Raw genomic sequence first — 26934 nt, 5'->3', positions numbered from 1 at the left:
AATTCTTTTTCAGGTAGACTGCCTATTTCCTCTTCATTTGTTTGTTCTGGTGGGTTTTTACCTTGCTCCTTCATCTGCTGTGTGTTTCTCTGTCTTCTCATTTTGTTTAGCTTACTGTGTTTAGGGTCTCCTTTTTGCAGGCTGCAGGTTCGTAATTCCCATTGTTTTTGGTGTCTGCCCCCAGTGGGTAAGTTTGGTTCAGTGGATTGTGTAGGCTTTCTGGTGGAGGGGACTGGTGCCTGTGTTCTGGTGGATAAGGCTGGTTCTTGTCTTTCCTGTGGGCAGGACCACGTCCAGTGGTGTGTTTTGGGGTTTCTGTGACCTTATTATGATGTTAGGCAGCCTCTCTGCTAATGGGTGGGTTTGCGTTCCTGTCTTGCTAGTTGTTTGGCATAGGGTGTCTAGTGCTGTAGCTTGCTGGTCGTTGAGTGGAGTTGGGTCTTAGCGTTGAGATTGAGATCTCTGGGAGACCTTTCGCCGTTTGATATTACGTGGGTCCGGGAGGTCTCTGGTGGACCAGTGTCCTGAACTTGGCTCTCCTACCTCAAAGACTCAGGCCTGACACCCGGCTGGAGCACCAAGGCTCTGTCAGCCACACGGCTCCAAACTCCAGAACTCCACACTCAGAGGCCCTCCTTTCCACGTGGTGCCTCTCCCCTTCTGCCATTTTTAATTTTTTAATTAATTGATTGATTCATTTTTGGTTGTGCTGGGTCTTAGTTGCAGCATGTGACCTCTTAGTTGTGCCATGCATGTGCGATGTAGTTCTCTGACCAGGGATCGAGCCTGCGTCCCGTGCATTGGGAGGCAAATTCTTAACCACTGCGCCACCAGGGATGTCCCTGTCTTTTCATTTTGTCAGTGGTTTCCTTTGCTGTGCAAAAGCCAACTCAGCATCCCTTCCCCTTTTTAGAATTCTTCTTTGTATCCATATTCTTGAGTTTGTCTGTGGAAGCCAGAAGGCTTTTATAGTCAAGGGCTTAACTGACTGGGAGTGGTAGTCCCATATCATGTACACTTTATTTTACCATTTCTGGGAATTTGTTTTCTTCTTTCCTGTTTTGCAGTTTTCCCAATTTGAGAATGTTCTGGGATGTGGATGGAGGATGGAGGGGTGGGATTGGGGTGCGATTTACAACAGGTGGGGCTGAGCTTCCTTCCCATCAGCAGCTTGTTAAAGATGTTTGTTGATTTCTCTGCTGGGAACCAGGCCCAGCGCTAACTAGCTACTTATCACTTTCTCTGTGGCTCCCTTCAGTGATGGTCTCTTGTTCTGGAGACCTTGAATGGAAAATACACTCTGCTATCAGCAGGGCTCTTTGTAGTGTTTGGCCCTGGTATCTGGGGCATTCTGGATTGAGCCCAACATGCTGCGATCTGCAGGGCCGGTGAGGTTGATCCAGTGGGACTTGGAGTAACAGCTGGTGGAGAAGGAGTGAGGTTAGGGACAGGGAGCGCCTTTTAAACAACCTCTGACAGTGGCGCTTGCTCCTTGCACTGAGCTCTAGAGAGAGTGAGGCTCTCTAGGTTGTTTCTCTTTTCTTCAGCCATATAGGGCAGAAAATGTTTTCCTAGGAAGGGCAAAAGAAGGAAGGGAGAAGTGCGCTTCTGACTTGTGGGACGTAGGAAAAAAGCATGGACGTTAGAGTCCTGCAGACCTGACTCAGATTCCGGCTCAGGTGCTTGTTAGCTGTGTGGGCAAGTTTTCCGAGTCCCAGTGTTCTCACATATAAAATGAGGCTAATAACAAAAACTGCACAGGCTTGTAACAAGAATTATGCGAGGAAAATGCTGACTGTATAGTGGGTGGTCAGTATCTGTGGAGTTTCTTCCCCAGTGAACACAGGTGGGACTTCCTGGAACGGAAGCTGTGAACTTGGAGACCTGTCTTTGGAGCATTAGGGTGACCTGCTCGTGTCATAGATCAGGGGGCCAGAGGTGATGATGAGACCACAGGGCAGAACTTCAGTAATAAACACACCCATTTGGGCACATCTTTGGGGTGGGAAAGCCTTGATTTGCACAAGCAGTGTCGTGCCTTTCTCTCACATGTATCAGGAAATCTAATACTGGTCTCCCCTCCTTACTGACAAAAGATCCTCCCTCCTGCCCTTTGGATGATATTCCGTGACTCATTTGGGAAATAGTACCCAAAGAAAAACTTGAAGGAGAAAAGTGGACGGTCACATCTGCCCCCTTTTGCACAGTCCCGAGCACAGGCTGTTTCTCTCCCTGGCAGTCTTGCAGGGAGAGGATTTATGTGATGAGAATGAGATTTTTGGTATTCTTTGCAGAATTGAGATGCCTTAACCTGGAAGTCTTTTTGCCCCTACGGAATACAAATCGGATTAGGAGCTCTTTGTGCTCTGCCACAAATCATTACACGTCTACAGTTTGCTCTTATAAAATATGGATGATGCCATGACTCTGTCTCTTAGGAATTTGAGTGCATTAGCTAATGATCATGAAACCTTAGAAATGGGAAATGCATATGAATGCTGAGAGCTTTTGTAATTACACATTTGCATCATTTTTCTTGGCATCCTTGAAAAGTCCTGCTTTCAGCATGAGAATACTCAGGTTGATTCCTGTTCTTCTAATTGTAGAGCAAACTTGGAAGAAATAAGCTCACAGAGTGCTCAGAGTAGATAAGTTGTCACAGCATCTCATGGAAGCCCTGAAGTAGCTCGGCCTGGAGTGGTTTGGTTTGGGCTGAAGTGGGAGAAGAGCTTGAGATATTGTAAAGGCACTGAAATGGGAAGGCATCAGCATCAGACGATGGTAATGGCGTCCACACAGGGGTGTGCTTAGATGCTTATGTCTTTTATTCTTTTTTCTAAAAATTAATTAATTAATTATTTTTGGCAGCATTGGGTCTTCGTTGCTGTGCTCGGGCTTGCTCTAGTTGCGGTGAGCGGGCTTCTCATTGCAGTGACTTCTGTTGCGGAGCACGGGCTCTAGGTGCGCGGGCTTCAGTAGCTGTGGCTTGAGGGTTCCAGAGCACAGGCTCAGTAGTTGTGGCACACGGGCTTAGTTGCTCCGCGGCATGTGGGATCTTCCCGGACCAGGGCTCGAACCTGTGTCCCCTTCATTGGCAGGCGGATTCTTAACCACTGCTCCACCAGGGAAGCCCTCTCTTATTCTTGTGACATTAGACCCATCACTTTCTCAGCCTTTGTTCTGGGCAGCAGTGAACACCCTGTATTGCAATGGGCTCTTTTGATGTGGGTCACCTTCCTGGATTGTTAAGCCTCTGAAGTGCAGATACTGTCTTTGTATTCTCTAGAAGAGTGCAGTTTCTCCTTTTTCTCCTTCATAGAATTATTTTCGGACTTAAGAAACTCTTTAAAACGATGTCAAATTATAATGTTTTGAATACTTTGAGTAGAAACTTAAAAAAATAGATATTAATTTGTGAAGGGGGTCACAAATAGTAACCAGATGGTGTGCCACTTGATAGCTGATGTTGTTTTTATTTCGTTTCAGGCAGTGGCGCTACAGCTGTGGTTCAGGCTGCTCTATGTAAACCCAGGCAAGAACGTGTAGCAATAAAGCGGATCAACTTGGAAAAATGCCAGACCAGCATGGATGAACTATTAGTAAGTAAAAGTGAAGGGGATACTGCTTGTTGCTTTTCTTAACTCATGGATACATAGAGATGGGCCGGAGAAGCAGGAGAGCAGAGAGCAGAGGCAACTTGGTGTTTTCTCCTGTTTGGACACACTTATTTCTTGGAAAGCAGCCCACATGGCTTTTTTCTCCTTATGATTGTGTTGTGTAATACACAGCTTACTTTGCTCTGACAAACAGAATTTTGCTCATTCCTCATAATCCCCAGGTGGGGAGGGTCTCAGTGTTGACACTCTTTTTTATGAAATGAGGGAACAGACTCAGATGACCTAAGGTCATGTGATACTGAGTGCAGAGACTCAGATGACCTAAGGTAATGTGATACTGAGTGCAGAGTTAGATGGTGAGCTTCTGGTCTTCAGTCTTGAATCCTGATGGAAATAGGAGTTACTCCCTAAATAATTTGCTGGTCATTTTGGCTTTCATAAATTACAAAATCTCCTATAAATTTCAGTTATTCAAAATACTGCAGGGTAGCTTGCATTCTTATTGGCTAATGACAGGAGTTTATTTTTTGTACAGGGCAACTTGTACTTCTTGTAAATAAATTACATTACATAAATAACTGGAGCTTGTCGGTGTGGATATGACTGTAGTACCATTGGTTGGTTGAAGGAACATTTGCTTTTGGCTTAGCTGACTCATTATTAAATGAAGAGCTTGGCAAATGTTTATTAGTTGCCCAGCAAACTGTGAAGGGTTTGAGAGTTTAATCTCATAAATATAGTTGTCGATCCGCCTGCCAATTTTCTTTTTTTCCTTTTGGCCATTTATTTGAGGATAATAGAATACTGCAGCGGAGGAGTTAACTGATTGGTTATCCCAACACTAATCCCAGGACAAATATTAGTCCAATAGCTCCATACACACTATAAAGTGTAATGACAGTTGGCTCCAAATGAAGAAGCCTTTTGTTATAGCCTACATTGGGGGAATGGAATGTCATTAACAAGAGCTTTTTTGTCTTTACTCAGAATATAGCTTTTACTTCAGGCATAATTACAGTACACTATAGTATAAATTAAGTACAAGGATAAAGCTGTACTTTTCCAGATCTCTTTGGTCTTACATTTCAAATTAGACTACACAAGGCATAGTTTTCACTGGGATTGAAGCAACAGATTGCCGGCTAAAACTCAGATTAAAGGAAGGGCTTCCACAACTTAATGTTAATTTCCAAAAAAAAAAAAAAACCTCTTTTTTTTTTTTTTTTTTTTTTTGCATACATTTAAGGCTTTTACTCTCTTCAAAATTTCAGCTGTGCTTTGCTCTTACTGAAATTATTACTGCATACTTCTGTTGCTTGTTATCACGGTGACCAGTAAAATAGTGCCTTTGTCATCGGACCAGTTTTCAAGATCACTTTCCGGAGTGGAAAAAGCTTTAAACAAACTGTGGAGAGTGCTGTGTCCTGCTTTCGCCACTAACTTGTTTTTCAATTTTAGTCAAGTTACCTAACAGCTCTGCATGCTTTAAAAAGAGTTGAATCCCAAGATCTCTAAGATCCCATTAGGAGTCCTCAAGTTCTGTGGCTATACAAAGTACACATTAATGTTTAAAAAACCTTGGAGTATACGTTTATACTTACGCCCGATTTGGAAATAGCACTCTTGCCCATGACAACTTTGCCCATGACAGTTGTATTTGATCGTGGTGTTCTGTTGGAGGTCTCACAGCCATCTTTTTACCACCAGCAGAATATTTATACAGAATATGTGTAAGGCTTGTGTGTACTTGTATCTGACAGCTCTGAAACCAGCCTGCTGGGCTGATGCTGTGGTCTCTGGTTCCTACCAAGCCGTCAGTTGCCCAAAGTTTCCATGTTTTCCCCTTGCCGACTTCTTATCAGCAGTCGGCTGCCAGTGATGATAGCTATGTAAGGGTCCCAGTGGAGGCATGAGGGAGACTGTCATTCCGGGCCATTTTCTCTATTACCCCGGCACCAGGAACCATAGCAGTGTCATTTGGAGTTACTCGTAATTTAGCCAGAGCTGTCAGTGTGAGGGACTGGTGCTTTTATGGCTTTGTGCTTGGCTCCATTAATCTGAGGTCTTAAGATTTACAAAGTTTGCTTATTAGCAGTTAATTTATTTCTTTCGTTGTTTTCCCCCCTGCACCCCCGTCCCAGCAATGCCCATGTTGTGTTAATGGAGTATAGTGTATGTGCATAATTATCTGCTTTTCCTTTTAAAAGATGTATTGATTTGTTGCTCTGATCTTTCCTTAATTTTGAACCTTTGACCTTTCGATGTCTTGCTATTTCTAGGGATGGGGAGAATGGCTCTGGTTCTTTAGATCACAAAACTCCCAGGTCCTTTGCAAACAAAAAGAAATGGAGTTTACAGTATAGGCTGCCTAAAGTTGTCAGGCTTTTGTAGCCCAGCTGTCGGCCATGACTGTGGCGCCAAGTTGCTGTAAAATTCCTTTTCCATTTCTAATCCTGCTGCTGCTTGCGCTTTTATTATCTCTGTGGGTTCACATTTTGGCAGTGTTTGGACATCCGGTATCCTAATAATCCTCTAATTCTGTGTGTGTGTGTATTGTATACAGGTCAGTGCTTTGCATCATTTCACAAACTGTGCCCTGTGTTGACTGGAAACCATTGTCCTTATGAGGAACAATGGCCGCTGGAATCCTTGTCTTGTGGGAGTGTTATGTTATAGAAGTCACAGTTATCAACTATTGGCTGGCTACAGGAACAGCTGCCTCCCCTGTTGAAACTCTCACCTCCCACCCCTACTCTCTGCCCTGTCCCTACCCCCCCGGCCCTGACTCCCATAGTAAGGTGGGATTTACCCATGGAGGTTGGGTATGATGGCAGAGAACAGTTTTGGACAACTAGCCCTGGACTCTGCTTCTTTATGTGATGGAGGCTGTCCAATGTTCCCATGGTCGTAGAGTTTGTTCGAGGTTTGGCTGAAGAAGATTCGAGTGGTCATGATTTCTTTTGCTTTTTTTTTTTTAATTTATTTTTTAATTGAAGTATCATGATTTCTGAAGCAAAGCAATCATTACAGTGTCATCTTCTCTGAGAATGAAGGGAGGAAAAGAAATGTTAAGTGAGATCACTGGTGCTAAATAATTGGTAATTTAAATAAAATGTATGCTGTTGAAAGAAGTACTGTAATATCCTCAGAGATACTAATTTATTTGGTAAATACTTGAGTTTCTCCATTGTGCTTAGGCCCATAAAAAGGATGAGCTTTGGGTATATACATAAGAGGACAAAGGTATACGCTCACTAAAAATTCATTTCATTTTAACAATTAGATTAGAACACCCTAGAATAAATGTCTTCCTTGGCATCACATGAGTAGCATTTAACCTACTCAATCTAAACTAATTATTTTTCTATGCATTCTTTTGAATTTTCATATGTGTTTTTGACTTTGCCCTGTACATCCTAATCTCTCTAGGTCTGATGATCTTGGTGGTTAATTTCCCAGGAACCAAGGGGTTTTACTGGTCTGTTCTATATTCTTAACCATCCCAACCTAGATACTTTGATAATTTCTGAGAGTTGTTAATCCCATGTTTGTTGTTAACCCCATATTTTGTTAATCCCACAGTGTTAAAAATGACTAATTATAATTAGCTTAACACCCCCTGGGAGATATAGTTTTAGAGCAGAATTTGTTCACTCCATAGTTATTAAAACCCTGCTAGATGGTAGGCACTGAGCTAGATGGTGGGAAAACAGAGGGGTCTTTTTTGTTGTGGAGCCCAGGGACTGGCCAGTGAGTCTCTTCATCTTGGTATTGGGTTGGTGAGATGTTTGAGCTAGGAGTATCTTTCTGCACATTTCCCCTCTATTTGTCTAGAAATGGGTTAGCAGATTGATAGATTCTCTAATGTGTACTCTATTGAGGAAGTTCTTGCTTTCCAGTAGGAACTTAAGGCTTGCTAAGTGGGTCTGACCCACCGTCATGCAGACTAGTATATTCTTGTTGAAGATGGCCTTGAGGTTTCTTGAAAGACCTTGGTGCTCTGGTTTGTGGTCAACCTCAAAGGTTAGGGATGCTACTCGAGGGCACACTTGGCTTCCGTTAAAATTTATTACGTGGGTGGAGGATTTATTACATGGATAGATGACTTTTCTGAAGTCACCTATCTTTTTCAGTCTCTATTACCAGGTGACAATGAATTCCATAAATATGACACAGTCCTTCCTTTTATTTATCCTAAATCCCACTTTTTTCAGCCTTCAGGGCGCACTCTCCTTTAGTTCTACCCAGGGATTGTTGAACATTTTGGGTTATCATCTTACTTGACTTTATGATTTTTAGATTTTAATCATATCCTTCTCAATTTTTTTTCTCTAGACTAGAATTCTCATATTTTTAGTCTGTCCTTGGTATTGAGTCACAGAAAACTCAGTACCATTTTCTCATTCTTTAATATACATCTTTAATATGCCATCAAATCTTACAGTTTAATTCTTAGGGGCAGGAGTGCTTTAAGTGTAGGAAAAATCATGGCCCTGGGGTTGGACAAAGTGCTTATTTCTTAAAAAAAAAAGGGGGTAAAATGTCTAGTTAAGTGATTATATTATGCAATAATATGTAGTGATCGTTAAAATATTTTAGTTTGTGATGAGTGACAAATGTGAGCAAAACCGTTTCAAAAAACAACTATGCACCAGTGATGAATGCTGAAATTTGTGGTAGAGGGAAGATTGCTTCCTGGGTCAGAGGGCCTCATTCTCCCTCATTCTCCACTTGGGTCCTGGACTTGGGATGAATCACTTTCACTTCTGGTCCACAGTCTCCTCATTTGTTCAATAAGGAAGTATACTCAAAGGCAAAAATTTATTTTCACCACCAAAAGTTCTATGATTCTGTGTATTTAAAAGTTAATTCTTTTAATGAAATCCCCTTTTAAAATCATTTAAATAGAAACACTAATTACTAGCAAATTATGCTTTATAATTCGGGATAGTGTCAAGTCACTCTAGTATTGTGGTGTAACGATAAAAATTCACCATAAATTCGTAGATTTGGGTACACAGAGTACCATCTGTTTCTCCTATGTACATAATGAAAAAATTTCTCAGTCTTGAAATAGAAAAACTCTAGCATTTGCCCTTCTCTTCCTGTATCATCTTATAAAGATATTTTGCTCTCACTGACAGTAGTTGTAAGTTGTAAGTAAATATTGTGCTTACATTGCTCAGAATGAAGCCCTGCTCTCATTTTGCTTTCTGCTATAGTGCTATTTTATTTATATATTTATTTTGTAATAAATTTCTTTCTTTCTCCCCCCACCGCCCGGCACGGGCTTCTGATTGCAGTGGCTTTTCTTGTTGTGGAGCACAGGCTCTAGGCACGTGGGCTTCAGTAGTTGTGGCACGTGGGCTCAGTAGTTGTAGCTCGCAGGCTCTAGAGCACAGGCTCAGTAGTTGTGGCACATGGGCTTAGTTGCTCCGTGACATGTGGGATCTTCCAGACCAGGGCCCGAACCTGTGTCGCCTGCATTGGCAGGAGGATTCTTAACCACTACGCCACTAGGGAAGTCCCTATTTTATTAATTATTTTGCTTTTCTCTTGATCTGCAGTTCCCTCTGTACTCCCCTTTCTGTCCCCCTGACCCTTTACCTTTTCCCCCTCACTCACTCCTTCCATGCTTTCCTTCCATTTCTTTAGAGGAATGAATTAACTATGATTTGTAGGTTATTTTGGAGAATAAAGCTCTAGATATTGACTTTGCCTAATGGTCATTTGAGAGAATAGTTATCTCCTATTATCTGACACAGGCTTCTCCCTTCCTTTTAAAATTAAATTATAGTATTTGGGGACCTCTAAGCAGCTCCTCTAGTCAGAAGGCGTTTTTTCCCTTTTCATTGAGATTTTAAAAAATGAAGAAAAAAATTTCTTCTGGTGCATTTTAACCTAATCTCTGTAATTGTGTTAATACTTTTGAAAATCTTGTTTATTATAGAAAAAAAATTATACCAGTTTGAGGACATCAGCTTAAAAAGCTGGAAGCTATAATGTATGTGTTTTCTCTGTTGTGTCAGTGAAAATACTTTCCATTCTTTTTGAACTAAAGAACTTTCTAATTAGTAAATTAATTATTCATATCCCAGCACATCCCATGTCATATGTGGTAACAAATTGCATTTGGCTATTTCTTGTAGAATCTTTTGTACCAAGGGTATAGCGTTAAAATATAAGCCTACTTCACTGTAGTACTAGTTTGAGCATTTCATTCTCAACTATTACATTTTATACTGTCATTTGTCCCTTGCCACTTGGCTTTGTAATTATTTTCATATGATTTGGTGTTTGTGCTTACCCAAGTATAGTCCAGTTGAGGGCAGAATTAGAAATGAGAAACTTTTGGATAATTTGAGGATGTACCTTTTTTAAGAAATTAGAGAATATCACATATGCAAAAGTAACTTATTTTTACAGCTCTAAAGTTACATTAGCTTAGGAATATGTATGATTCGGCTGGAGAAAAATAATTTTCTTTTTGGAATGTTAAATTTAAAAGTTATAGCAGATCCAGATAATAATTAAATATCCTAATTGAATTTACTTTTAAATATTCTTATACATTTGTTAGAAATGGCTTGCTAAAACGTTTAACATCTCTTTTTTTTTTTCAAAATGTAAGCAGAAATTAACATTTCAAGGCCACTCAGGTTTCTGGACTTACATGTGCTTGGTAACAGAGAGACTCAGCACATACTCATTTTCAGAGTAGGAGAAAATGGGGAAAACATTCCCAGATTGAATACAACTTCAGTTACATCTTTTTTTTTTTTTATACTTCACTTTTGCCATCCTCATAAACTTCTGGAAAATGTTATTGCTTGGGTTGAGACAGATGGTTCTGTTCTTTCCTATGTTATTGTCTTTCTTATTTTGGTTTGGTTATATTTCCACAATTAATTAAGCTGACTCTGAAAAAGAAGGACTCAGAAACAGGGAGAAGGCTGGCGAGTGTTCAGCGGGGTTCCTGCCTCTGTTCCCTGGCAGAACCCCAGACTGCAGAGCATACCCAGGCGTGGGACACGGGAGGCCGCAAAAAAGAAAGACACGTTTCACCTCGCATTTTCATCCTTTGGTGATGAAGCCAAAAATAGCAGCAGCGCTGAAAACTGGCCTGAAGGTTTCCAGCAGCATAAATTGGCTGACAAGAAAGATTCTTGGTGTTTCTGTTTTTAACGAAGTCTTCGACTTTACTTTTCCCAGTATACCCAGTCATGGACAGTTAAATGATCAAATAGCAGTTGTTGATAGCTGAGTCTGATTCACATTCCTGATGGCCAGCTTAAGAGCTTTCAGAACCCATAAGGCATCCTTGTTAACTGTTTGCTGAAGAACTTTTTCAGCCAACTCTGAAAGAAAATGAATGCTTCTTCCCCATTGAACTTTCCACATCACTCCTTTACTCTTTGCTTTCTTTCCTCTCCTTGGAAAGAGTTATTTTCTCTTGGTGAAAAATAACTATTGCGGTGACTTTTTCATTTCCAAGCAAAATTCTTTAGTTTTTTTGGGACCAGTTTTTGCAGTATGCCCATCATTCATAACCAAGCAGATAGGCCCTGGGATGGGCATTCTTTTCTGTCGGAAGTAGATGTTTACCCATTGTGATTTCTCTGCTGATTTCCAGGGATTTTCCAGACCTACCTCCAACTCCCCTGATACTTTACCTTTTACAACTGCTCTCTCTAGTTTTAAATACTTCTCCACAAACACTGATTAAGGCTATCACAAAATTTGTTTCCCTTTTCCTAATTTCTTACAAGTGTTTCCCTGTCTTCAAAACATGTAGACTTTCCCCATTTCTAATCCTGTCTTCAACTGGACTGTACTTGGATAGACAGATACCAAATCATATGAAAATAATTATAAAACTAACTGGTGAGGGACATTGGTTGATTTATTCATAAATAGTACAGGTCAGAATATTTGACTTAACTCTTCCTTGAGTAGGTTTTTTCCTATTGGTACTCTTATTTTAAAAGAGGCAGGAGTTTGCTGCATATGTGGCATTTAATTTTTTATAATTAAAAAAACCTCACAATGACATTTTTCATGATTGAAAATGACAGTCCAAAAAATACAGTGCTCTTAGGAGAGCTTTGTCAATCTTTTCCTTCCATTTCTTGGCTGACATTTGAAATCATTGACGTTTGTGGGGTTTTTTTTCTTTTTCTTAAAAAAAAATTCAGCTACTTACAGTATTGGGTTACACTTGAATGTTGATGAGGTTACCCTTCATCATAATGCTGCTGATGTTATGGAAGTGCAAGCCTGACGAGGACTTTCTGAAAAGTGTTTTCAATTAACGCAGTTACCCTCATTATCATTTAAGGAATTCTTTAGATGATTGGAGGGTGTTGCATACATTTTAAAGATGTATTTGGTTATCTCTTGCATTTGGAAACATACGTTTTATTTGATAGTATTTGTGGGTCATATATTTATTTTTCCTTTTTAGATTAAGTTGCAGTGTGGAAATGTGCTTGGGAGGTAGATATTTCGCTCAGCATTTCATTGAAAGAATTAATGCAGCTCAGGGCTTAGCTGGAAAGCAGTGCTTTTCAACCTTCGCTACACAGTAGAATCACCTGGGAGCTTTTGAAAAATTTCATTCCCAGGCTGTGTCATAAACCAATTTTACATCAGTGTCCCTGGGGCTGAGATCCAGGCATTGGTAATTTTTAAAGCTCCCGAGGCGATTCCACTGTGCAGCCAAGGTTGAGAACAAGTACTTTAAAGTTAGAAGTAGCACCTCCTCAGATTTAACTGCACATGATGTTGGAACTTGGGTGGGTGTGACTTCTCAACCAAGGCTGAGTAGGATATTTTGCCACCAATATCAGGTAAAGAAGAATTTATTTAAGATTTAGCTAAGGTATTAAAATATGCTAATTTGGTTAAGTATAGTTTAATATTTTGAATTCAGGATCCATTTAAATCTTTCCTTTAAAATAGCGCTTTGTGAATCGCATCGTCTTCAGGACAACAAAAACTAGACTTAAACTTTTTCCTAATTCTTATGTCTCCAAGCTCTTTTTTGTTTCTCTTTGTTCTGAAAGCTTTGCATAAGTATCTGTTTAGACTTCTTAATTTCAGAAGCATACTAGGCAGCATACTAGGATACATGAAGTATGATAAGGTGGTATAAATTAAGCACAGGACGAGAGACTAAGGGGAAACACAGGTGAGGATGTTGTGGAGTTAGGAATGAAGCAAAACACTCATGGCCCAATGACCTGGACACGTGTTACAGGACACTCCTTGAGCCAGCAGGGCACAGAGCATGTTGGTCATGTGACGTTTCTGTGGGGAAGGGTGAGTGCTGCTGCTAAGGGCTGTCTCTGTGCCTCCTGAGACTTTAGTGGGAACGTGGGACACATGGGATTAGTGATCAGCATGGGGACATGCTCACACACAAAGAAGGAACTGAGACATCGAGGGACGGACTTTCAACCTTCCTGTCATGTGCTAGGCCTTCTGCAAGGAGTTGTATAGATCTCATTTTGCTTATTTCACAACAGTCCTGTGTACATGGCATTATTAAGCTTGTATTACAGAAAAGGATCCTGAGGCTCAAAGATGCTGGATGACCTGCGCAGGTAATCAAGCTGTGGTCAGTGGCAAAGCCAGGCTTCCAAGCCAGCTGTGTCTTAGAGTGCAGCCCTTCCGAGGTGGCTCCTGCTGGCTCACATCCCTGTTAATCACTGTTCCTGCTTATTCTCAGTAATAGTAATCGGAGAAGAAAATTTGCGGGGGGAGTGATGGTTAGACAAAGGCCATATAGCAATATTAGAAAATTGCTCATAAATATTTAAACACAGGTTTTTTTTTTAATTTAAAACTTTCCAGTTTCGGGGATTTTGGGGGGTAGTTTTTTTCCTCCCAACGCATCACATTTTCAGGGTAGGACGCTTTATGTTTTTTTGTGCAGCCAAACCTAGTTTGTCCCATATAAGAGGGATGTGTCATGTCCTGTTTCAGCAAATTCATCCGGGCTGGGCCAGCAGCAGTGTGTGGGTGTCCCTCTTTGATCTGCCTTCGGCCCACATTGTTCCCAGCAGAGATGCTGCTGTGGCTGCCACTTTGGTGTTAGCAGGTGGAAAGGGTTTTTACTCGCTGCCCCATTTTAGGTTGGTTTTCCCACTCTTGTGAAATTTCACTTGTACTGCGTTTCAGGTGAAGCTGCAAGAGCAGATCCAGCTCTTCAAGCCACAGGGAAGCTTAAATACCGTGCCGTAGCTTGGTTTGGCACTTGATGACATGTCTGAGTCTGATTTCACTAGACTTCCAAGGGAGCCACTGTGTTACATTCCTTGACTATAGTTTTGGCAAATGTGTTGCCTGGGTTTCGGAGTTCTGTGAGTTCTTCCAACTTTGACCTCATGTTTTTCTCTTGCTTTGAATTTTTTACCCTTTCCTGTAGTTGTGAAATTCAAACCACTTTAATCCCACGATCTCCCCGGTTTCCAGCTTTGCCTCCTACCCCTTTCACGAGGTCTCACTCAGCTAGGGCTCGCCACCGGGCCTGCTCTCCTACCCTTCCAACCCCGGGACCTGGGTTGCAGCCAGTCGTCTGTGCTCCTTCCTTTCACATCCCCTCCACCCAAGGGCCTGTCTGCCTGCCTTCTGCCACTTCGTCACTCAAAGTCTGGTTTCTGGACCCGAAGCATCAGCATCAGTTATAAGGCTCTTGGACATGCAGAATCTCAAGCCCTACCCCAGACCTACTGGATCAGAATCTGCATTTTCACAAGGTCCACAGGTGATCTGTGTGCACATTCAGGTTTGAGAAGCGTTGCTCTAAGTCACACATCTTCTGTGGATTGTGTCCTAATTAAGGGAATAGAGTGTTGGAACCCAGTCATTCTGTAGGAAGAATTGGATAAAAAGGATTCTTTTTTTCAACCATTTATTCATCTTTGGGCAATACTTTCCTTACTTTTAGGGATGGAAGGGTTGAGTATGTTTGGGCGTAAATGGCTTTGCCTACCCATGTGGGTAAAGTTAAGGCACTGGGAAAAGCTTGGATAATTTAGTTGATAGGCTGTTACCAAGAAGGGATTCATACAGCAACCATCATCACTGTTGAAAGCAAATGTGGAGAGTAGTTCTGTGGAAAGAATATTTGATTCAAGTAATAGTTATATTTCTCAAATTATAAAAAATATATAAAATTGTCTTGGTGCGTCTGGGCTTTTTGCTAGAACAAAATACCATAGACCAGGTGGCTTATAAACAAAGAAACTTATTTCTCACAGTTCTGGAGTCTGGAAGTCTGAGGTCAGGGTGCCAGCCTGGCTGGGTGGGGTTCCTCTTCCAGGCTGCAGACTTCTCTCTGCTTCCTCATGTGGTGGAAGGGGTGAGCTGGCTCTCTGAGGTCTCTTTTATAAGGGCACTAATCTCATTCATGAAGGCTCCACCCTCGTGACCTAATCACCTCCCAAAGGCCCCACTTCCTAATACCATCAGCTTAGGAATTTTGTAGGGACACAAACATGCAGACCATAGCAAAATTATAAATACAGTTGACCCCTGAACAATGCAGGTTTGAACTGTGGAGGTCCCCTTTTACTCATTTTCTTCAGTAGTGAATACTATAGTACTACATGACTATGGTTGGTTGAATCCGAGGACACGGAGGAATGAAACCTTGGATACCTAGGGAGGATTTTTGATGAACGACGGGTTGGCGCCCCCTACGTTGTTCAAGGGGAAACTGTATAAAGATTTTGAATCTCTCTAAAAGGCAACTAAACAAAAGGTTTATATATAAATTAATTTAAGGGTTGGATAGGCCAGTATAACACCTATTTCTTCCTTTTTAAAAGTGTATTTCTACCCCGTTTGTGGAAATATTACTTAATATGGGGGTTCAGTGGTAGCACAGGTCATATCCCAAGGCAGAGTGACCAGTGTTTTTCCCTAAGGCAAGTTTCATCGTCTTTACACATTAGAGGCTCTACTGCATGGAAAGGCTGTGTAGTAGAATAGGTGATGTAGGAGTGGGGGATATGGACCCCCTGGCCAAGCAGTGAAGAGGGCAGTGAGATTATGAGTGGTCAGACTGATGCAAGTCTCACCTCTCTTCTCAGGACCCACCTCTTCTTTGATCTGCCCTTACACTGCTTGTAGGGGTATATTAGTAGTGGCAGTAGCTGTGTCTCTTCTTCTTCTTCTTTTTTTTTTTCTTCCTCAGGACTTTTAAATATCCAGCTGGTACCTCTAAGGCCCTGAAATTTGAAGGAATAGAATTTGATAAGTTACATCCATATTGTAGGGGTATATTAGTAGTGGCAGTATCTGTGTCTCTTCTTCTTCTTCTTTTTTTTTTATTCCTCAGGACTTTTAAATATCCAGCTGGTACCTCTAAGGCCCTGAAATTTGAAGGAATAGAATTTGATAAGTTACATCCATAGGCTATCTAAAACAGTTTCTCCATAGGTTAATTAAAAGAGTTTCTCTCTCTCTCTCTCTCTCTCTCTCTCTCTCTCTCTCTCTCTCTCTCACACACACACACACACACACACACACACACACACACACACACACACACACACAGAGAGTAGCTCACTGCCATCATCTCAGAGAATCTGATCCTCTGGGTAGGAAGTGATACTGGCCATCTAAATGCAAAGGTTTGAAAAAAAAAGTGTTTTTCCAGACTCTGACCTGACTTTGCTTCCATGCAAAAGAATGTCCTTTCATATGAGCACTGGTTGTTGATGGTATGCTTTAATGATTTAAAAGTTTGGTGTTAGAGAGCTAGAAAGGCATTCATTTACATCGGATATAAAATGGTGAAAATGCAGAGCACACACACTTTGAAGAAACATTATTCTCATTTCTGTGAATAATGGGGGCATCTGTTTAAACTGGACCCTACATAGAGCTGCAGGCCTTCAAGTGGGCCATCCCCACAACGAGCAGATGCTAGCCACTTGAAATAGGAATGCTGGTCAGCGTTCCATTTCTCCTTCAGAAGCGTCTTACAGTATCAAAACCTAACACCAGAAACAGATGGAAACTGGACCTCAGGTTTCAGATCTTCAAAGGACAGGAGGTGCTGAATTGAAAAGTGTTAGATTTAGAAAACCTGTGATCAGTTAAGTGGATGAGGAAAATGATGAAATGGGAAGTGTTGTCATATAATGAAAGGAAAATAGAAAAATTAGTGATTTTCTTACAAGTTTATCCATGATAAAAAGCCCCTAAATAAATGCATGTATTAAGATGTGTATATGTGTTATATGTCATGGTATTTAGGCCAAGTTAATTGACATGTAGGGTCATCTTAGTAATTTGAGGATTAAAGTAGTACTGGATATATAAAGAAAGATAGCAGCTCAAATTGGAATATTCTGGTTGGCAACTTTAATTAGATTTAGAAAACCTGTGATCAGTTAAGTGGATGAGGAAAATGATGAAATGGGAAGTGTTGTCATATAATGAAAGGAAAATAGAAAAATTAGTGATTTTCTTACAAGTTTATCCATGATAAAAAGCCCCTAAATAAATGCATGTATTAAGATGTGTATATGTGGTATATGTCATGGTATTTAGGCCAAGTTAATTGACATCTAGGATCATCTTAGTAATTTGAGGATTAAAGTAGTACTGGATATATAAAGAAAGATAGCAGCTCAAATTGGAATATTCTGGTTGGCAACTTTAACGCAAAGTAGACACTCATTATTGAAAATATTTACAGGATGCACAGATACATTTTTATTTCATCATAAATACATAATAACATAAGTGAGGTTTCTGTGATGACTTAGGTTAGTTATTCTTGTGGCTTTTGGTCAGCACCTTGAAAGTGAGTTACACTGGTCTGGTACCTTTGATTGAGGGTTAGCATTCGACTGACATTTTATAGGAGTCATCTGGTGGTAACTTAAAACAGCAAACCAAAACCAACATGAACTTGAGTATTGCAGAAAACTGTGGCTTATTGAAGTTGCCCATTTGTTTAGTTTCAAAGCTTTGTTGTTTTGTCTTTTGATAAAACTTTTTTCTAAACTGTGACCCACAAAGCATTATTTTCCTGCGTTCTTCCTGTGGAGCCAACTATGACAGTTTATCTACTGCAGGACTTCTCAGAGCCTTTGACAGTACTAACATACCCTGTGACGTGACGCCTGTAAACTGAGATGTAGCATCTGATGCTGCCCAAGCTTATTTCGTTTTACCAGCTGCCCCTCCTACCTCCACCTTGCTTTTTTCCTTGATGGAATATCTACCATGGAAGATAGTTTGGGAAATGATACTCTCGCATTTTTATAGGTAGTTTTTCATGTACCATCACAGCAGTCCTGAGAAACGAGCAGTTTTTTTTTTTCTTTGTGGAACGCGGGCCTCTCACTGTTGTGGCCTCTCCCCATTGCGGAGCACAGGCTCCGGACGCGCAGGCTCAGCGGCCATGGCTCACGGGCCCAGCCGCTCCGCGGCATGTGGGATCTTCCCGGACCGGGGCACGAACCCGTGTGCCCTGCATCGGCAGGCGGACTCTCAACCACTGCGCCACTAGGAAAGCCCAACAAGCAGTTTTGTTGCCCCTTTTTGGATGAGTGAGGAGCACCAGGGTTCAGGTTGGCACCAGGACCCAGGTGTCCTAAATAGCTCACCAGTCTTTTATCTCTCTGTCGAGGCTTTGGGTTCAGGTAGGAGGCACTTATCACATATGGAGGCTGGGGGGGTTATGGGGCTGTGTGCTGATCTGAAGTTCCTCTGTCCTGTGGCTGGTCCTCAGGGCTCTGGGGTCTCCTGTAGAGGCCTTCCTAATTCTAGCAAGTTGATAATGAGGGTGAGAGAGTTAGTTCTCGTGTGGTTTCTGTGAAGTAATGGTTTAGGCAGCCCCTCGCCCAGGTGTGCTTTAAGTAGGAAAGTTACCCAGATATTCAACTATGGTTCACTTGTGTCTTGCTTCCCGATTTTCGCCCCATGGTACATGTCATGTTTTGCTCTTTTTATAGAAAGAAATTCAAGCCATGAGTCAGTGCAGCCATCCCAACGTAGTGACCTATTACACCTCTTTTGTGGTAAAAGATGAACTCTGGCTGGTCATGAAATTACTAAGTGGAGGTAAGTGGATTTTGTCATTTTTGTTTGTTTGCTTGTTTTCTTTTTTCCCTTTTGTGCGAGTCAGCATATGGAATAAGACTTTAGATTTGATCCCCTTATTCCCGTATTTAAAAGTTTTCTTGGTTTATTATTTGCCTAGAGAGTAAAGTCCGGATTTCTTCACATTGATATTCAAAGCCTTTCATAATTCAGCTTAACTTCTAGAATATCTGTGTCCTCTTTTACCCCGGCCTTCTAGGTGTGGGTGAGACCCCCCAATGCCTTCTGCCCTCCTCAGCCCCAGATGTCTGTCTGTCCTTCTCCATGTGCTGAAGTCCTGAAAGGCCCCATCCTCTCTGTAGCCACCCCTTACTCTCTTCAGAAAAGTTAATCAATCCTTCCGCTTTAAAGCCTTCATTCTTAACATTATTCAAGTCTTTAACACATTGTAATATAATGAGTTATTTCAGTGCAGTTTACTAAAGATCCGTGGTGATGGAAATGTTCTGCGGCTGTGCTATCCAGTTTCTACTAGTGGCTCTTAAACATTTGACATGTGGCTAGTGTTACCCAGGGACTGAATTTCTATTCAATTTTAATTACCTTACATTTAAATAACCTCAGGTGGCCAGTGGCCTATGGTATTGGACAGTGTAGTTTTAGATTGGATTTCATGAAGAAAGCATGTGGGAAGGTGAAGGAACTTTGCCTCTCTGGCCTCAGATCACTGAAGTTAAAAAAGCCATGGACAATTAAATTTATAAGACACTTTCCCATTCCTGTATTTTATCTCTTTAAATCTTTAAACGTCACTCTTTGATAGGGGAGGATAATGATAACGGTTAATTTTCTTGAACACTTCCTCCGTGGCTGGATCCTGTGCCAGGCGATTTACTGACTTTATTTCTTTGTAATCTGGACAACACCATTGCATGGCAGGTGCCATGATCCTGTGTTTCAGAAAGGACACCAGAGCTCAGGAGAGTTAGGCTGCTTGCCCAAGGCCACACACGTCGTGCCTGTTAGTGCTGGGATCTGTACACGTAAAAGCTACCCTGCGCTGCAAATATCATCACCTTCATTTTACAGACCCGAAAACTGGAGCTGAGAAAGCCCGAGGGATTCCTTCTTAATACCCAGCATCCCCATACCTCTCATGTGTTCTCTTTGCAGGGCGTCCCTCCCTGTATATCCATCTTACTGAGACGTGAAGTATGGTTAGGAGTAGAGGAGAACATTTGGTGGTATCTGGACCAAGCCAGAACTGACGGTGCAGAGTTTATTTGGTGGAGCCCATTTTTATCTGCAGACCCAGTTCAGCTAAGGCTGAATCAAGGCAGCATCACAATTAAAAAAATTTTTTTTTTAGAGAAACTGTCTTGGATCCAGCAGAGGCCCTGCAATGAGATGACGAAGGCATTGTAATTGCCTTGGGTCTGCTTGTGTAGGTCTCGGTAGGGAGCCTGGGAGAGCTTAGTTCGGTTCTGTTTCCAGTCTTGTCAATCCTATTCGTTATTGTTTCCTTGAGTGCTGACTCTGGCTTTTAATTAAAAAGGAAAAGAAAAATGGAAGGAAAAAGGAAACCCATTGGAGCCTACTGCAGTGTTGAGTGTCAGGACTGCTTCTTGGTTCTGCTGAGGATGGTGCTGTATTGATAAGATGATCTTAACCTGGCCTCTTCTTGTAGGGGGTCCACTGACTGAGGAAACAAGAAATTCTGGTGACCTGGGGCCCTGTGGATTTTAATTCCTCTCTTTATTTTTATCCCAATTAACCTTTTATAAGCTTGAGAATATTCCCTGTGCCCTTTCCTAAGGACTGGATAGAAAATTTCATTGTCTTTTTAAAAGAATCCAGTTTAGTCTCCCCTGGGCCTAGGTAAGAGGAACAGGTTTCCACAGATAAGGGGAATGTGGGCAGATGTAGCCTCTTGCCCATTTTGCTTTCAGCAGGCCAGAAATGCATGCATGCCTGGTATGGTATATCCTTAAAAGAAAAAATTAAAATGTTTTTGGAAGTATCGTTTTCTAAATGATCCCCAAATCCAAGAGTCAGTGAATAAAGAGATGTTTTGTTCCTCCCTGAGGGGAAAGATATGCATTTGTTTTCTTCTATATTATTTTATTACATCAGACAGATCTCTTACTGAGTGGCAGGTGGCTAGCCTGGTGTAGTAATATCTGGTGGGGAAACTCAGTCCTCTTAGTTAAATCAGGGAGAGCCTGGAGCCAAATTCAGGTACTGAGATAGGCTATTTGGTAACTCTTCAGAAGTGTTGAACCCCCAGGTAATTATGGCTCTTAAGGTGACCGGGAAGTTTGGAATATTAATTAACATGTGTTGAAACATGAATTCACAGTGCCAAGGATACTAATTTGTTTATAGTAACAAAATACTATGTATTTATTTCTTTATTATTAAACTCTGTACATCACGCCTCAAGTAAATGTAAATGAAGATTGCCTAGAGTCACAGAAAGGAATCTTCTGGTTATAAGCAGGGGTCTAAAGGCAACAGACATTTTTTCTCTCCTCCTACCTGAGGTTAAGGAAAAACTGTGCTTCTTTCTCTCAGCAGTTCCCTGCTGTCTTTTCTCCAGGCCTCTTGTTCCTTTCTTTTTCAGTTTAGACATCCCGAACCCTCTTTTAATCTGTAACCAGTTGCATGTCTACGGAAAAGGGACTAACTGTGAAGTGGCCGTGAACAGTCTTCTGCTTCCTGACCCAGGATCCCTCTCATTAAGTTCAGCTGGATGTGTGCTTGCAAACTTGGATTTAGTGTTTTTCTGGTCACGGGCTACCATGCAATTGTTTGTATGCCTTGGGAATATTTGTGTTAAATAAACAAATGAAAACTATATTTTGTTGTTCTCGTTTAGCTTTTTATTTTTTTAAGGATTTTTTAAAAAATTAATTAATTAATTATTTATTTAATTTATTTGCGGCTGCATCGGGTCTTAGCTTCAGCACACGGGATCTTCGTTGAGGCATGCGGGGTCTTCGTTGTGGCTTCTCTCTAGTTGTGGCGTGTGGGCTTTCTCTTCTCTAGTTGTGGCGCGCAGGCTCCAGGGCGCGTGGGCTCTGTAGTTCGCGGCACGCGGGCTCTCTCGTTGAGGCGCGCGGGCTCAGTAGTTGTGGCTCTCGGGCTTCGTTGCCCTGCGGCATGTGGGATCTCAGTTCCCTGACCAGGGATTGAACCTGCCTCCCCTGCATTGTAAGGCGGATTCTTTACCACTGGACCACCAGGGAAGTCCCTCGTTTAGTTTTTTAAATAGGGAGGACTATTCTGGAAAGGTAATGAAGGTGCTTATACAGTGGTTCAATTCTTCTGTCTGTCCTCTTAGGTTCAATGTTGGATATCATAAAATACATCATTAACCGAGGAGAACACAAGAATGGAGTTCTGGAAGAGGCAATAATAGCAACAATTCTTAAAGAGGTTTTGGAAGGCTTAGACTATCTACACAGAAATGGTCAGATTCACAGGTATGACCCCTGCAGAGATGTTTAAATTCAGCTGTTCATATCTTCAGTCCTAGTTAGTAAATAATACTAAGGAAACACACCTCACAGGTAGGTATTGACATATCTCTAACTTAGGTAGTTTAAATAGATGGGAAAAAAGTACTTAACGAAACAAGAGAACAAGTTTTGATGAATTATATTGGTATATTGGTTTATCTGCTTTCACTGAAACAAGAGTAGACTACAGAAAGTACTGTGGGGACTCAAAAATAATCAGTTTACATTTTATATTCATTTGAACTGGATAGCAGCTCTAACTTTCTAATACAGGCTAGAGTGTTCCAAACATTTAATATGTTAATTATTTTTGACGTGGTGGAAGAGAAGGAGGGGAGGCACTAATTTCCTCTCTTTTGTGGCATAAAATGCTAATTCTTTAAATAGCTAAATAGCATCGCATATGAGTGCCTGATGCTTCAAATGGGTTAGTGCTCCTTGGGCTCTTGAATTGTTGCAAGTAAATAACCACTTACCAGTAATATGAATATTACAATTCCCTTGCCCTGAGCTATAAGTGAGCTGTATGTTTAATGGTATCTACTATGTCTTTCAATAATTAGAAAAAATATTACTTTAGAAGGCAAACTTATAAATTGTAAATTGTCATTTTTCTTAAGTGTTAAGACTACTCAGCACAACTTCTATATAGTGAAGAAATACGTTACAGAGTATTGTAATTAGTATTTACCATCAGTATCTCGCCAGAGGAGAGACTGATCAAATCCATTGTTTTAGAGGCTGAGGGGATTGATTGGAAATTGCATCACGGACACATTTAAGTGGAAGTAGAATAGCTTTACATAGACTGGGCTTTAATTCTTGATAAAATATTATTGTGTGTATATGGCAATCTGTAACTCTGTAACATGAAATAATCTACTCATTATTGTTTTAATTAAATCTGGATAATGATATCACATAAACTATTTGTTACTAAAATCCTAATCATCCCCCAGGAGCAAACTATAAAATCACAATGTACCTTTGTAACTTTTAAAATCTGTGATGTAATTTTAATATTTAAAAAATAATAATTTTGTCAAACATCTCCATTGTATGATATGTATTAAAATCTCCCTGAGTGAATATAATGTCTGTACTCCACAATTAAATTCTCCTTTTTTTTTTTTTTTTTTTCCTTCTAATAGGGATTTGAAAGCTGGTAATATTCTTCTGGGTGAGGATGGCTCAGTACAAATAGCAGGTAAAGCTGACAAAGATAAAACATTCTTTACCTGTTTACAGAAGTGTTGGGGCTTCAAAGAATGTAGACTTTTTCCTAAGAAATGAACAAATTGCATGTAATCTGTGTTTTTAAATTGAAGTATAGTCGATGTACAATATTACGTAAGTTACAGGTGTACAGTGTAGTGATTCACAATTTTTAAAGGTTATACTCCATTTATAGTTATTATAAAATATTAGATATATTCCCTATGTTGTACAGTGTATCCTTGTAGCTTATTTTATACATAGTAGTTTGTACCCCTTATACAGTCCCTCCCCCTTTCCTTCTTCCCATTGGTGACCACGAGTTTGGTCTCTATATCTGTGAGTCTGCTTCTTTTTAGTTATATTCACTAGTTTGTTGTATTTTTTAGATTCCACATATAAGTGATATCATACAGTATTTGTCTGTCTCTGTCTGACTTATTTCACTTAGCACATACTACCTTCCAAGTCCATCCATGTTGCTGCAAATGGCAAAATTTCATTCTTTTTAATGGCTGAGTAGTATTCCATTGTATGTACCACTGTATCTGGTGCCCTATCATAGAATGTTTCGGTCTGAGGTATAACATGATTTCCTGCTATTTTAAAATGTGGCCTTTTAATAAAGAACAATTTTACTTTTAATTTTTTTATATCTTCTACCTTCCAGATTGAATAATGGTGATATTTATATAACTGTAAGAAGCACTTTTGAGAGTTTTTGGATGAGTTTGAAAGTTTAAAACCATTGTACACATTAATTTTAAACCTTTTATTTCTCAGGAGGTAGCTGAAAGAATTGTGAACTCTTAAAATCTAGGGCTTATTTTGCTCTTAAATCTGACCCTTCATGGCAATTCTTGGCAGTTGATAGGCATGGCAAGGCAGTAAAGGTCAAATGAGTGAGAACATCAGGCAGGAGCCTTCTATGTGCAGAACCTCTCGTATTGTTAATGCTCCTAGAATAGCCTGAAAGGCCTGGTTTAAAATGTAGCCATGTTCATATCAACTCTTGTTTTACACCCCGTCTGGGAAGGTCTGTCTCAGCATCCTCTCAGCCATCATGGCTTTGGGCATTTTTGGCTGGACAGTCCTTCTCCGTACTGGACTGTCCCTCTCATCGCAGGGTGTTCAGCCTTCTGGCTTCTGGGCATGAACTATCACCAGCAGCACGTCCTACCAACATCCTTGGTGTGAAGATCATCCATCTAACTTGTGTTGTTGAAGAAATGTTGAAGATGTTAATCAGCCTAATCTGCTTCTATTTGAGTTGGACTGGAAGAGTCCTACCTTCTAGCATAGGTTTAGGGTTTTTACATGTCTAGTTATTAGAACAAAGTTGATGGCAGTTCTTGGTCCCACTCTTGCTTCTAGACAAATCTGAGGATCTGGGGTTATTATTAGAAATGTGAGAGTTCAGCAGAAGACAAACACACCCTCAACACAAAGGATAAGCCTTGAGTCATCTCTTGTTTCATTGTTTGCCCCTCTCTCGGTACCAGAGGACCAGTCAGGTGATGATGCCCTGGCCTGTGTGGCGGGCATGATGCTGACCTTAGGCTCTGTATTTAGTTAGGTACACTTATGGGGACCCTTACTGAGTTATTTTTTTAAAGAAGAGACAAGATGTCTTGAAAATACAAAAGGGAAACTGAGAATTTGTCTCAGGTCAAATGTTTCTTCCCTAGGGAACTAATAATGGAAGTGTTATCTTGTATTAGTCCTCCCCTTTGAAAAGATAAATTTAGTCAAGTTCAAGACCGCTGGGGAGGCACTCGTTGTGTCAGTTAAGCACAAGGGCTTTGGAATCAAACAGGCCCAATTTACTACCCACTGTGCAACATGGGGCAAGTTATTGCATCTCTAAGCCTCAGTTTCCCCATCTGTGAGATGGTGATGATAATGCCTATCATTCAGGAAGACGTGTGCAGCTATTGAATCATAGGATTCAGGCCCCTGTAAGTGCAGTGTGTTTTTGGGAGTTACAGAGTGTTCTAGGTAGAGAGGAGATGCCAGTTTGCCGTCGGGAGGTATTTCTATACAGGCATTTTTATTAAATTGTCTAAAAAGATCCTAGAAGAAAGGATCTAATCTTTAAAACTCCAGTGAAAGGCTTCCCTGGTGGCGCAGTGGTTAAGAATCCGCCAGCCAATGCAGGGGACATGGGTTTGAGCCCTGGCCCGGGAAGATCCCAAATGCTGCGGAGCAACTAAGCCTGTGTGCCACAACTACTGAGCCTGTGCTCTAGAGCCCGCGAGCCACAACTGCTGAGCCCCTGTGCCACAACTGCTGAAGCCCACGTGCCTAGAGCCTGTGCTTCGCAACAGTAGAAGCCACCGCAGTGAGAAGCCCGCATACTGCACCAAAGAGTAGCCCCTGCTTGCCACAACTAGAGAAAGCCGCGCACAGCAATGAAGAGCCAAAGCAGCCAAAAATAAATAAATTTATTAAAAAAAAAACACACTCTAGTGAATTGGTAATGAATTTTTTAAATTAAAAAATATATATATATATTTATTTAGGCTGCACCGGGTCTTAGTTGCAGCATGTGGGATCTTTAGCTGTGGCACGTGGACTTCTTAGTTGCGGCATGAGTGCGGGATCTAGTTTCCCAGCCAGGGATGGAACCCGGGCCCCCTGCATTGGGAGTGCAGAGTCTCACCCACTGGACCACCAGGGAAGTCCCTTTTCAAAATTAAAAAAGAATTTTTTGGCCGTGCCGCATGGCATGCGGGATCTCAGTTCCCTGACCAGTGATCGAACCCCGCGCCCCCCTGCAGTGGAAGTGCGGAGTCTTACCCACTGGACCACCAGGGAAGTCCTTGAATTTTTAATTTTAAAGAAATACACACATTTATACCTAATTTTGTACTCATGATTTTGAATTCTCTGTTTTACAGAGGATCTTCCAAATTGTGTAAGCTTTATGTCCCATGAAGCGTGGATCCACCCTTGCTTACTGTTGTTGCATTAAGTAAATGAATGTGAGAAATGCTTAGTGTGACCCCCAAAATGGCAATAGACAGGAAAAGACAGTCTAAGCTTATTTATTGTGATAGCGAGAGATTGGGAACAACGGAGGTGTCCCAGTTAAATATGGTCTATGGTGTATCTTCACTATGGAAGCCCTACCAATGGAGAATGAAAAGTTCTCTGTACACTGACATGAAAAAAAATCACCAGGCTACATGGTTAAGTGAACACAACAAGGTGAAATACAATGTATATAATATGCCACCTTTTGTGAAAGAAATAAGAATATCTCTATATATTTATATAAAGAAACATTAGAAGGATAATGGCAGTGGGAGCAGGGGTAGACTGCTTAGTATAGGTCTTTATTTATTTATTTATTATTTATTTATTATTTATTTTTTGCGGTACGCGGGCCTCTCATTGTTGTGGCCTCTCCCGTTGCGGAGCACAGGCTCCGGATGCGCAGGCTCAGCGGCCATGGCTCACGGGCCCAGCCGCTCCGCGGCATGTGGGATCTTCCCGGACCGGGGCACGAACCC

At 41.1% G+C, this 26934-nt stretch overlaps 1 protein-coding gene across 4 annotated transcripts in view; it reads left to right on the top strand.

Annotated features, from left to right (window-relative positions):
* The window catches only part of STK39 (serine/threonine kinase 39), a 327698-nt gene that overhangs the window by 62745 nt on the left and 238019 nt on the right, over positions 1-26934 (top strand). For all 4 annotated transcript variants that reach the window (XM_055088331.1, XM_024122275.3, XM_024122274.3 and 1 more), the window contains exons 2-5: positions 3487-3599; positions 18596-18704; positions 22027-22168; positions 23356-23411. In XM_055088331.1, coding sequence (XP_054944306.1) covers positions 3487-3599; positions 18596-18704; positions 22027-22168; positions 23356-23411 — 420 coding nt within the window. The remainder of the gene's footprint in view (positions 1-3486; positions 3600-18595; positions 18705-22026; positions 22169-23355; positions 23412-26934) is intronic.

The sequence above is a fragment of the Physeter macrocephalus genome, chromosome 2 (assembly GCF_002837175.3).
Source record: "Physeter macrocephalus isolate SW-GA chromosome 2, ASM283717v5, whole genome shotgun sequence".
In the NCBI taxonomy this organism is placed as follows: domain Eukaryota; kingdom Metazoa; phylum Chordata; class Mammalia; order Artiodactyla; family Physeteridae; genus Physeter; species Physeter macrocephalus.
Note: the sequence above shows the minus strand (reverse complement) of the source record. Positions and strands in the feature narration are given on the sequence as shown.